The sequence below is a fragment of the Copadichromis virginalis genome, linkage group LG22, assembly GCF_057382275.1.
Source record: "Copadichromis virginalis isolate Kocher_CV1m ecotype Utaka linkage group LG22, C_Virginalis_male_GT1.1, whole genome shotgun sequence".
NCBI lineage: Eukaryota > Metazoa > Chordata > Actinopteri > Cichliformes > Cichlidae > Copadichromis > Copadichromis virginalis.
In genome coordinates, this window is record NC_140638.1 from 5,505,897 (window position 1) to 5,519,145 (window position 13,249).

The 13,249-nt window shown below is 46.4% G+C and overlaps 1 protein-coding gene across 1 annotated transcript in view; it reads right to left on the reverse strand.

The window, feature by feature from the left end:
* The window catches only part of LOC146682519 (major histocompatibility complex class I-related protein 1-like), an 82,014-nt gene that overhangs the window by 1,722 nt on the left and 67,043 nt on the right, over nucleotides 1-13,249 (reverse strand). Inside the window, exon 5 of the mRNA XM_085446948.1 lies at nucleotides 481-682. Within this exon, the coding sequence (XP_085303074.1) occupies nucleotides 481-682 (202 nt within the window). The remainder of the gene's footprint in view (nucleotides 1-480; nucleotides 683-13,249) is intronic.

Sequence of the window (13,249 nt, forward strand, 5' to 3'; positions counted from 1 at the left end):
ATGTTACGGTCACTGGGGGGACTCAAACGCAGGACTCCTTGCTCAAAGGAAGAACAGAGGGTTTTTATTTACAAACACCAGGTGAAATGTGTGACAGTGACTCAGTGCTATATAAAAGCGTGCGTGGATCAGGGCTCCAGGGAATCCACGGGGAAAAGCAGGATAACACTCACTCCTCTTCAGTCTCTCTTGGCGTCTCACCAGTCATTTACTCCTCTCTCACACCAGAAACTCCGTAGGGAACAAGGGCAGGTCCAGGGGTCTGTACACAGGGAAACAAAAGCATTAGCACAAGAACCTGAAATGCAGGAACTAGACTGTAGTATCCAAGATGGGAATTCACTGACACAGGTCAAGCAACGATCCAGCGAAGAGCAGTCTCGCTTCTTCCCTTTAGTAGAGGCGACAGAGGGAGAGAGAGAGAGAGAGAGAGAGAGAACAAAGCAGAACTTCTCAGGCAGATCTGTCGGACTGTGACATGTTACTGATGAAACATTCAGATCAACAGTTGTCTGGAAGGTCTCATCATTGTTGGTGAGGATGTCTCCAGGATCCACACCCTCATGAATCTCCTCTTCATCTTTCCTAAAGAACATCATGGCTCTCTCAGGATAGAAACCTGTAGCGTGGCAGCTGACTGGAGAGGAGGAAGTCTTCTGGAGGAGAGACACAGATGGAATAACTGGAGAGAAGGAAGGTTGGAAAGAGATAAGGTGCAAATAGATGGAAGTAAACATTCAACTGTAAAAATGGGGAAGAAAGGAAAGAAGAACAACAAATATGTAGATATTAAGAAAACTATATTTTAAGAGAGAGGTGTGTGTGTAGTGTATATATTAGATGAAAAAAAGAACACAGTAGAAGAATGATATCTGTGTGGCTGGAATTCAAGATTTGAGTTCCCAGGGGTGAGCAGTAGGGAGTGTGGACCCCTCCCTCACCCTCTATGACCATTGCCCGCCCATAGGGGCTAAGGCTCAGCAAGCCGAAACTCAGGACCAGCCATGCACTCACACATACCCACCCACCTATTAATGGCACACAGAAACACATAAAGAAACACTGTATTTTGTAATTGATCCATCTTAGTGGGAATTTAAATATTATAAGTTATTCTTAGGAGCTTATTTTTGACAACACTTTGCTTCAACATGAGAGGTTTTAGGACAAAGTTTGTGTTTTCCATTCTTTAAGCACCGGTTCGAGCACCGTTTAAGCACCGGCACGGTTTCAAAAGTACCGGTTTGGCACCAGTATCGGATAAAACCTAAACGATACCCATCCCTACTGAGCAGTTTAAGACAAAACATACCTTCTTAGATGAGCCCTGGCTAGATGTTAAACAGGCACTATGCAATGATCTAGAGATTTCAGACCTACCATTTATTAGCTCAAACATCAAAAGACATGAATGCTTTAAAAGTATCAACATCAGCTTTTCTCTGACAGCATGGTGGGAGTTTCTAAAAATAACAGAGTCTTCATTAATCCCATGCAAACGTACACCTATCTGGAATAACCCTGACATATTACAAAACAATAATATGATTAATTTCCCAGAATGGAGTTGTAAAGGAATTAAATACTTAGAACATATATTAGAGGGAACAGAATTTATTCCATTTGACAGACTAGTTGCACAATATGGGATCAACAAGAAAAGATTTTTAGAATATCAACAAATTAAATCCATAGTAAAAAAGAAATTTAACCTCAGTCAAGTTGAATTACAAACACCACCAAGTGCAGTACATTTTCTTACTCTTAAATCCCCCAAATTATTATCTAAAATATACAGAACACTTTCTAAATTAGATGAATCAATATCCCTTCCTATTGCAAAGTGGGAAGTAGATTTATCAGTCAGCTTAGACCAAAACTTCTGGTCTCAGGTATGCTTAAAAACCTTTAAATTGATTAAAAATCCCAGTCTGCAATTAATACAATACAAAATATTACATAGAGTGCACTATACAGGTCATCGGATGTTCAAGATGGGCTTTACATCTTCCAACAACTGCTCACACTGTCAAGGCAATACACCAGACAATTACATCCACGCTCTTTGGTTCTGTCCACTAGTGCAGAAGTTTTGGCACAAGATATGTGAAGACTTATCAAAGTGTCTGAAATGTAAAATTCCAACCTCCCCTTTAGCATGCTTGTTGGGAAAATTGGATGAGGTCACTACAGAAACTAATACAGTCCACATGGTTTTTACTGCCCTATGCATCGCCAAGAAAACGGTCCTCATGAACTGGAAAAATAAAAATAATCTTAATTCTAGCCAATATAGAAACCTTCTAATAGATCACATTAGTCTCGATATAGCCTCTGCCACCACATTAGATCAATCCCTCTGGGCTCCTTTGATCGGCTCCATCACCTAGCGGGGGTAGGGGGTAGGGGGTAGGGGGTCGTGGCTTGGTCCCGCCTTAGCTACTGTGGTTGATGTGGAGTTGGGACAGGCTTAGGGCGCCTGGAGGACCCCTAGAGACGTTATCCCTGGAGGGCTTAACCCGGGGGTTGTGTTCATAACCTGGTTAGTGGCTCTGGTCGCTCTTAGAGGTTGTTCTCCTCGTGGCTGCGTGCAGCGGGGCTGGAGGATGGTCTGTACTGGTGGACGTAGGTTACTGGCCTGGTGGCCTAGCTGCCCCTGAGTGGATCTGGGGCAGGCGTGGGGGTTTGGGGTTCGGGGGTGCTTCGCCTCCGGGCTGGGGCTCTGGCTGGGCCTTGGGGGCTTCGGTCCTCGTCGGTGTGTCACCGAGGTTGTGAGCGGGTGGGTGCACGGGGGCTCAGCCCTGGCGCAGGGGGCCTCTTATGCATCGGCCTAACTGGGGGGCTCTTCAACTGGCGGGGAGGTTGTTCCATCCTTGCAGGAGTCCACTCTGCAGGTGGGGGAGAGACATAGGAGAGGTGGAGATTAAACTTAACCTGGGTGTCTGTTGTCTTGTGTAGTCTGGGAGATGATTGAATGTTGGGGTGGGTACAGTTTCCTCTGCGGTGGGGTAGGGTGGGCTGGCCCGGGTCCTGTGGGGCTTGGCAGTGCTACCGTAGGCCCCGGTCTGGATGGACCTGGGCTCCCTTGCCTTGGTGGGTACCAGAGGACGGGGGTGCCTACTGGGGTCAGCGGGGGAGCTGGCCCTAGGGAGGGGCATCCTCCCCTCCCTCCTTTTCCTCCCCATCCCCGGCTACTTCCCTCTTCCCGCTCCACCACACTCACCCACACAGGTAGGGCCTTGGGGTGCGAGTGTGTCACCAGGATGCAGGGGAGACATCCCCCCCCCCCCCCCCTCTGTCCCCTTCTGGCCACCTGTGCCTCAATTTTATTTCACAACTTAGACATCCACATTACTTACACTCTCATAACACACACATATATATAGGGCCTTGAGGGTGGGCATGTTAACGGCGTCCAGTGGACGATCTGTGTATTCAAACCTACCTCTGCTTGCCTCCACCCCGGGGGGAAGGGTAACATCTCTTGGGTCTGGGTTCTGTTTCCCCCTCTGGGGGCGAGGGTACCTGGACCCGGGGTATAGAGTATGTTTGGGGAGTGTGATTGTGTGTACATGTCCATTTATGTCAATCCTTACGTTGGGTGAGTGCTGAGTGTTTGTATATGTGTGCATGAGGGTGGGAATGCATGTTTGTGTCTGTGTGTGCCTGTTTATCTGTGTCTATATGTCAGGTCGGGTCTTAGACTCCACCTCTCTGGGAACTCCCAGGCCCTCCAAGGCCTATCTCCCCTCACTCCCTGCCGGTGACTGATGCCCTCAGGGGTCGGTGCATTGGTAGTTCTTGGTGTCCGGGGCTGGGCGCTCAGGTATGTACCAGCTCACTCCCGGTGGCTACCTGGTGGGGCCTGGCGCCTGTTGCTCGGTCAGGCCTCCTCCGGGGTGCGGGGGGCCCTGGGGCCTGGATCTCCTCCATGCCTGCTTCATGCCCTGGGGGACGGGGCTATGGCTCTCTACATCCTCTTGCAGACCATTTCATGTGGAAACCATTTGAATACAAGCGCGCTGATCCACACAGGTGTGCACACGGGTGTTCACTGTTCGTAGACTTAAATTACACCTTTCTTGGCTGCTACTTCAAAGCACATTGTGCGCTGTCTGTCCTGCGTGCTGCACAACAACATTGAATATTTAGTATTTACTGCTGTTTACACTTAGCTAGATTAATGCCATGGTGTTGTGTTTAGTATGTTGCTTTGGTTTTGGTAAAACCAAATGAATAATAAAAACAAAGGTCGATCAAATGGATCAATACGGCAATGCCACGATGATCCATTTGGCAAAATAAATCCATTGGGTATCCTTGTTGGTCTTCAGACAACAATTCTGATGGCTAAAGAACCAAATGGGACAGGCAAAAAAAAGCAATAGTCGTAAGTTCTGTCAGTTCTTTGTATATTAAGCAATTAATAATAGGGTGTTTTGAGACATTATTTTGTACCTTCTTTGAAGTGCAGTTATAGGGTGTAGCTTCTGAGCTAATGATACAAGTGTACGCTCACCCACTACCTGCTTGTTTTTCTTTGTAGTAATATCAGTTTGCATATCTACAGTATACTTATTTCATAGTCTCCTGTGTAAGTGCCTGAATATATTTACCTGCTGATTGTATGACAATCCATTAAGAGTTTTGTTTCATGTGTTTTTCTAGTTTCACTCCAGTTCAATGATGTCAGTGCAAGATGATTGCTATGTTTGGAGTCATTAAAGGAGCAAGTACGCTCACCTTCCTGGCTCTTTAAAAGGAGTTTGGCTGGCTGTTTATCTATGTTCACACTCAGGGAGTTTAACACATAGAGACAACAGTACAGGCATGTAAATACAATCAATGGTTTTAGCTATTTTTATTTATTTTGTTTGCTTGTTTGTTTGTTTTTGACAGATATTGAATATAGTTAAAACTTTAAATATTGCAATTTCTAAAATGCAAGACACTGATTTGAAAGACTTGCGTTTTTTCTTCTTTGATGAGCTATTATTGCTCCTTAATAAGACAAAAGTATTTGTTATTCATCCATCCATCCATCCACCTTCTTCCGCTTTATCCGGGGTCGAGTCGCGGGGGCAGCAGCCTAAGCAGAGAAGCCCAGACCTCCCTCTCCCCAGCTACCTCCTCCAGCTTATCCGGGGGAACACCAAGGCGTTCCCAGGCCAGCCGAGAGATATAATCTCTCCAGCGTGTCCGGGTCTGCCCCTGGGCCTCCTCCCGGTGGGACATGCCCGGAACACCTCACCCAGGAGGCGACCAGGAGGCATCCTTGTCAGATGCCCAAAACACCTCAGCTGGCTCCTTTCGATGTGGAGGAGCAGCGGCTCTACTCTGAGCCCCTCCCGGATGGCTGAACTTCTCATCTTATCTCTAAGGGAGAGGCCAGCCACCCTTCAGAGGAAGCTCATTTCCGCCTCTATCCGCGATCTCGTTCTTTCAATCACTACCCACAGTTCGTGGCCATAGGTGAGGGTAGGGACGTAGATCGACCGGTAAATTGAGAGCTTCACTTTTACACTCAGCTCCCTCTTCACCACAACGGAGCAGTGCAGCGTCCGCATCACTGCGGCCACAGCACCAATCCGTCTGTCGATCTCCGGCTCCCTTCTCCCATCACTCGCGAACAAGACCCCGAGATACTTGAACTCCTCCACTTGGGGCAGGAACTCATCCCCGACCCGGAGTGGGCACTCCACCCTTTTCCGGCTGAGAACCATGGCCTCAGATTTGGAGGTGCTGATCCTCATTCCCACTGCTTCACACTCGGCTGCAAACCGTTCCAGTGCGAGCTGGAGGCCTTCACCCAATGAAGCCAACAGAACCACATCATCCGCGAAAAACAGAGATGAGATTCTGAGGCCACCGAGGTGAAAGCGAACCAAGCTCTTGCAACGGTTGTATAGGGATCGAATGGCCCATAGCAATGGGCCAGACACCCCATACTCCCGCAGCACCTCCCAAAGGACACCCCGAGGAACACGGTCGAATGCCTTCTCCAAGTCCACAAAACACATGTAGACTGGTTGGGCAAACTCCCATGCGCCCTCAAGTATCCTTGAGAGGATAAAGAGCTGGTCCAGTGTTCCGCGACCAGGACGAAAACCGCATTGTTCCTCCTGTATCTGAGGTTCGACTAGTGGACAAACTCTCCTTTCCAGCACCCTGGCATAGACTTTCCCAGGGAGGCTGAGGAGTGTGATCCCCCTGTAGTTGGAACACACCCTCCGGTCCCCCTTCTTAAAGATGGGGACCACCACCCCGGTCTGCCAGTCCAGGGGTACTGCCCCTGATCTCCACGCAACATTGTAGAGGCATGTCAGCCAGGACAGCCCTACAATGTCCAGAGCCTTCAGGAACTCGGGGCGGACCTCATCCACACCAGGGGCTCTGCCACCAAGGAGTTGTTTAACTGCCTCAGTGACCTCGCCCTCGGAAATTGGCGGGTCATCCCCCTCATCCCCAGACTCTTCTTCCTCCTTGGAAGACGTGTCAGTGGGATTAAGGAGGTCCTCGAAGTATTCCTTCCACTGCCCGACAATTTTCTCAGTCGAAGTCAGCAGCGCTCCGCCAGCACTGCTTTCCCCTCCTGAGATGCCTGACGGTTTGCCAGAATTTCTTCGAGGCAGTCCGAAAGTCTTTTTCCATGGCCTCTCCGAACTCCTCCCACACCCGAGTTTTTGCTTCAGCCACTGCCCGAGCCGCATTCCGCTTGGCCTGTTGGTATCTGTCAGCTGCCTCCAAAGTCCCACAGGCTAACCAAGCCCGATAGGACTCCTTCTTCAGCCTGGTGGCTCCCTTCACCTCTGGTGGCTACCATTTGGTTCGGGGGTTACCACCACGACAGGCACCAACCACCTTGCAGCCGCAGCTCAATGCAGCAGCTTTGGCAATGGAGATGCTGGACATGGTCCATTCAGACTCAATGTCCCCAGTGTCCCTCGGAATGCTGTTGAAGCTTTGCCGGAGGTGTGCGTTGAAGATCTCGTGGACTGGGGCCTCTGCTAGGCGTTCCCAGCACACCCTCACTACACGTTTAGGTGCACCGGGTCTGTCCAGCGTCCTCCCCCGCCACCTGATCCAACTCACCACCAGGTGGTGATCAGTTGACAGCTCAGCCCCTCTCTTTACCCGAGTGTCCAGAACATATGGTCGCAGGTCTGGTGATACGATTACAAAATCGATCATCGACCTGGGGCCTAGAGCGTCCTGGTGCCACGTGCACTTATGGACACTCTTATGTTCAAACAAGGTGTTTGTTATGGCCAAACTGTGATTAGCACAGAAGTCCAATAACAAAACACCGCTCGGGTTCAGATCAGGGAGGCCATTCCTCCCAATCACGCTCCTCCAGGTCTCGCTGTCGTTACCCACATGAGCACTGAAGTCTCCCAGTAGGACAACAGAGTCTCCAGGTGGAGCACCTTCCAGCACCCCACCCAGGGACTCTAAGAAGGCTGGGTACTCTGAAATGCCACTCGGCGCATAAGTGCAGATGACAGTCAGGACCCGTTCCCCGACCCTAAGGCGCAGGGAACAAACCCTCTCATCCACCGGGAAGAACCCCAACGTACCAGCAGCAAGCCGAGGGGATATTAGAATACCCACCCCAGCCCACCGCCTCTCACCAGGGGCAACTCCAGACTGAGACAGAGTCCAGCCCCTCTCCAGGAGATTGGTTCCAGAGCCCAAGCCATGTGTAGAGGTGAGCCCGACTATATCTAGCCGGTGCCTCTCAACCTCACGCACTAACTCAGGCTCCTTCCCCAACAGAGAGGTGACATTCCATGTCCCAATTGTCAGTCTTGGTAGCCGGGGATCAGTCCACCAGGACCTCCGCTCCTGGCTGCCGCCCGGTACACAATGCCCCTGACCCCTACAGCGCCTCCTGCAGTGGTGGGCCTGCGGGAGGATGGGCCCATGTCCCCTTTTTGGGCTGTGCCCGGCTAGGCCTCATGGACTAAGGCCCGGCCACCAGACGCTCGCCCTCGGGCACCCTCCCCGGGCCTGGCTCCAGGGCGGGGCCCCGGTAACCCTATCCCGGGCAGGGTAAACTGTTCCCTCAATGTTTTCCTCATAAGGGTCTTCTGAATCGCTCTTTGTCTGGTCCCTCATCCAGGACCAATTTGCCATGGGAGACCCTACCAGGGGGCAAAAGCCCCCAGACAACATAGCCACTGGGATCCCTGGGACACACAAACCCCTCCACCACGATAAGGTAGCGATTCACGGAGAGGTTTGTTATTCAATAAGTACATTTATTGTTCAATGTGTGTGTGTGTGTGTGTGTGTGTGTGTGTGTGTGTGTGTGTGTGTGTGTGTGTGTGTGTGTATATATATATATATATATATATATATATATATATATATATATATATATATATATATATATATATATACATACACTGTAGTATCTTATTTATTCTCTTATTATTTCCAGTCATTTACAAATCATCTGTAACTTATTTGTTATTCCATAACAGAAAAGAAATAAAACTGAAACGCAAAGAACTTTTGAAATATTGCTTAAGCAGTTATATCACCAGTTTTAATAAAGTGCTAAATTAATGTGCATCTTTGTGTGTATGTTTAAACTTCACTTACCTTGTTGTTTCTGTGGTCAGTAATTATATCTGTATTAATAATACCATTTTTGAAAGACATTGCAAAAATTAACTTATCTGATACGTCTTCTAACATCCAACCTTCTCTCCCCGAAAAAAGTAAAATTTATTATCTTTTCTCTAATATTAATTTTTTGTTCAGTTATAGCGTTGTGGTCCTGAGTCTGGTGATTCAGTGTTGATGTTTTTTATTATTAACATTCTATGTTTTAGTTAAGTTTCTGGTTATATGTTTTGGTGTTTTCTAGTTCTTCGGTTGCTACACGTCCCTTTTCTAGTTTCTTGTCTAGAATCTCTTTTGTCAGTCGTGCCCCCATGTCGCAGTTTGATACTCTTGTCTCTGCACTTCATGTTCCCTCTGTCTCCCCTGTAAGCCATGTCTCCTTGTCAAGTCTGCGTCTCTGTGCCTGTCTCCTGTTTTATTTTGACAGTCCTGCATCCTTTGTTAATGTTTACTATTTTGTTTACTTTCGGTAGGATGTAGGATTAATGTAGGATTAGTCCCAGCTGTTTTTCCCTCCTGTTTCCCATTCCCTTGTTACTTCTTGCTGGATTTAAACCCTGTGTTTTCCTCTGTCTGTTGTTGCATCGTCCTCTCTTTGCTGTGTTTCCGCTGTGCTCCTGGTTACTCTCTGTACTCGTTAAACTCAGAGTGTCTACTTTCTTTGTTCTTAGTTCTCTGCTTTCTAGTTTAGTTTCCAGTTGTTATGTTCTGTTTTCTGTATTTTGCATTTGAGTTTTCATAGCACAATAAAAGCTGCCTCTTTTAGTTCATCCCTCCGTGTCCTGAGTTCTGCATTTGGGTCCTACGTCCTGCCTGCCACAGCACAAACCATGACACATGACCATGACCGTGACGTATCTCTTTCTGAAGTTATGTCACATCTGCAAAATTAACCAGGTTATCATAAGGACAATCAATCTAACTTGTCTGAGATAAACTATGAGTAAACTATGAACGTACACAAATTTTATGTGTAAAAGAATCAGTGCAATTTTATTTAATTCAATTTGGTTCTAAACAATTTGTGAAACTTCCCAAAACTCCTATTATTTGCTGCAGGAGTTAAGAGTAGTGATGTGTCCTGTGTGTCGAAGCGTCGAATCGTGTGTCGGGTAATCTCGGGGGCGTTTTTGTGAAGCGCGTATCGAGGCTTGCTTTGATTACGTATGCAGTGACGTTCGAGGCCTCGCGGGCAGTCCGTACCACGTGACTGATTCAGGGACTGGTTCACCGGTTCGCGCCAGATTCGAAATAAAATGGGCAGAAAAACAGCTGATTCCCCATCACACTGTGTTGTGGAATTGGATTACGTACGTGCTACATAGCTACTTGTGCATTTCTTCTTCGATGGAACCAGCAAAGAAGAGATTTTTTTTTTTTAATTTTGTCTCTCCTAATAAAGTATGCACACAGTAATAAATATCACAAATGATAAACACCATAATATAAATAAACAACACTACACATCCTATAATCTGATTTCTGTCTTTTAGTTTATTAAAAAGTGAAGCACCAAACACTAGTTTGTGTCATTATCCAGATGTACATAAGCATGATTACACAGGTACTAGGAGCGGGTTTTGATTATCGATTAAAATCGATTCCAGCTTGGATAACGTGATATCGATTCATTAAAATCCTGAATCGATTTTTAATATAAATATTACTACATTTCAACCACCACCAAACAGCTAAAGCAGTAAATGAGAGGAGGTACACCGATTCTGCACAAAGACGTAAACACAAGGCGCGGACCGCTGACCGATCAGAATCAGTGAGATGTCGCCTTTCTCACCAGACAGCACGGACACGGTTGGGGCTGAAAGCCGACAGTTCACCGATTCTAATCCGTCGGCGGGTCCGTGCTTCGTGTTTACGCCTTTTTTGCGCTGATTCTGAAGCTGCAGGTTTTATTTCTCTTCAAACAATATTGACTGAACCAGCAGAAAAGGGAGATCCAAACTACGCTTCACATAAACATCGTCATGAATTTCCTCTGACTTTTACTGTTTTGCTTTCACCAGGATAAAATCACACTTCATGCACAGCTTTCTCTCTCTCACACACACACACTCTCTCTCTCTCTCACACACACACACACACACACACACACACACACACAGTATACTTCAAGAACAGTTTCCCGTCTAAAAATCTGTTTTCTGCATTATTCGCTTGTTTGTTACGCATAAGACCTCCGTTGTTTGTCAGCCGCTGTTCTTTCCCATTTAAATACTTCCGAAAAGAAAACCTAATTTCTGCCGTTCAATAGGCTACTAAAATAATTTAAACTTTTTAACATTATGCAAAATTGCAAAACGCTAAGGTGTGTCTCTAATAAAACCTCTATTTGCTCTGCTTCAATTCAGCAGCATCAGGTAATGTTCATTTGTTGATTAATGGTTTTCTTTCGGTTTTGATCTACTGCTGAATATTTTTATAAAATCGTTTTTCTCTTTTAGCCTCAGCTATGTTGACACAAAGGCATCTGCTGTGATGCTTACACATTAGATAAAGTCTCGAAAGTGTCAGCTTTCTTTTTATAGTTATACAAATATGCAAATGTACTGATCTATGATCTGAATTATACTATTGACTGACTGTCTGAGGCTAACAGTTACACAATCATACCAAAACGCTGTCCTGATACTTTCCACTTTCTCTTTTGTATCACACATACTGAGACAATATTCGGGATAAATAACCAAGAAAACAATTTATTTATTCAGTTTAGAGGTTTACACATCATTATAATCACAGAGCCCGCTTCACTTGAATTGTCCACTTGATGGCGCAGTAGAGCAAATGAATCATCACAATGCTTCGAACCATGAGTCGACCAATTGGGTGGAAAGCTTCAGTTCATCATGAGGCTTCATCTCACCATCACTAGTTAAGAGTTCAGATGTTTGTTGCAATAAGCCATTTGTTCCTCATATCCTCAGACGAAGACCTGTGGTTATTGTTGGCATAATGTCAGAATTTTGAGCAGGTGATAGTATAGCTTTGAAAATAGGCACCTGAGACTTGACACATTAAGTTTATGTTTGCATCAGTTGGAATACCAGATAAAAGACCTTTAGTCAAAATTGACCTCTTTCTTGATTTCAATATTTCAACAATGTACTCAAAGGACAGAACCCAAGTGAGGACCACAGATAATGATTTTACTTTAAATTTTTACTTGCTCTGAGGGAAGGACAAGGAAGCAAAGGGGGAGACTGGAAATTGTTAGGGTCTCAGAGGAGGTGCAGTCCTGGACTGGACTGGGCCATTCTAACACATGGATATGTTTTGTTTTAAACCATTCCATTGTTGCCCTGGCTTTATGTTTAGGGTCGTTGTCCTGGTGGAAGGTGAACCTCCACCCCAGTCTCAAGTCTTTTGCAGACTCCAAGAGGTTTTCTTCCAAGATTGCTCTGTATTTGGCTCCATCCATCTTCCCATCAACTCTGACCAGCTTCCCTGTCCCTGCTGAAGAGAAGCACCCCCAGAGCATGATGCTGCCACCACCATATTTGACAGTGGGGATGGTGTGTTCAGAGTGATGTGCAGTTAGTTTTCCACCACACATAGCGTTTTGCATTTTGGCCAAAAAGTTCCATTTTGGTCTCATCTGACCAGAGCAGCTTCTTCCACATGTTTGCTGTGTCCCCCACATGGCTTGTGGCAAACTGCAAACGGGACTTCTTATGGTTTTCTGTTAACAATGGCTTTCTTCTTGCCACTCTTCCATAAAGGGCAGCTTTGTGCAGTGCACGACTAATAGTTGTCCTATGGACAGATTCCCCCACCTGAGCTGTAGATCTCTGCAGCTCGTCCAGAGTCACCATGGGCCTCTTGGCTGCATTTCTGATCAGCGCTCTCCTTGTTCGGCCTGTGAGTTTAGGTGGAGGGCCTTGTCTTGGTAGGTTTACAGTTGTGCCATACTCCTTCCATTTCTGAATGATCGCTTGAACAGTGCTCCGTGGGATGTTCAAGGCTTGGGAAATCTTTTTGTAGCCTAAGCCTGCTTTAAATTTCTCAATAACTTTATCCCTGACCTGTCTGGTTTGTTCTTTGGACTTCATGTTGTTGTTGCTCCCAGTATTCTCTTAGACAACCTCTAAGGCCGTCACAGAGCAGCTGTATTTGTACTGACATTAGATTACACACAGGTGCACTCTATTTAGTCATTAGCACTCATCAGGTAATGTCTATGGGCAACTGACTGCACTCAGACCAAATGGGGCTGAATAATTACGCACACCCAACTTTTCAGTTATTTATTTGTAAAAAATGTTTGGAATCATGTATGATTTCCGTTCCACTCCTCACGTGTACACCACTTTGTGTTGGTCTTTCACGTGGAATTCCAATAAAATTGATTCATGTTTGTGGCTGTAATGTGACAAAATGTGGGAAAGTTCAAGGGGGCCGAATACTTTTGCAAGCCACTCTATGTGGGTAAGAGACAAGACAGTTACATACATACATGGTCATGGGATAGAGCGTATGGATTCAATGATCATAGTCACATGTGGGGGGTCAGGTCAAAGTGTGTAAATGTATTGTGTGACAAAGGTTATAAATGTACCAGACTGAAGGAGCGCCCTTCAGATCTGCAGGAGGCTTCGCG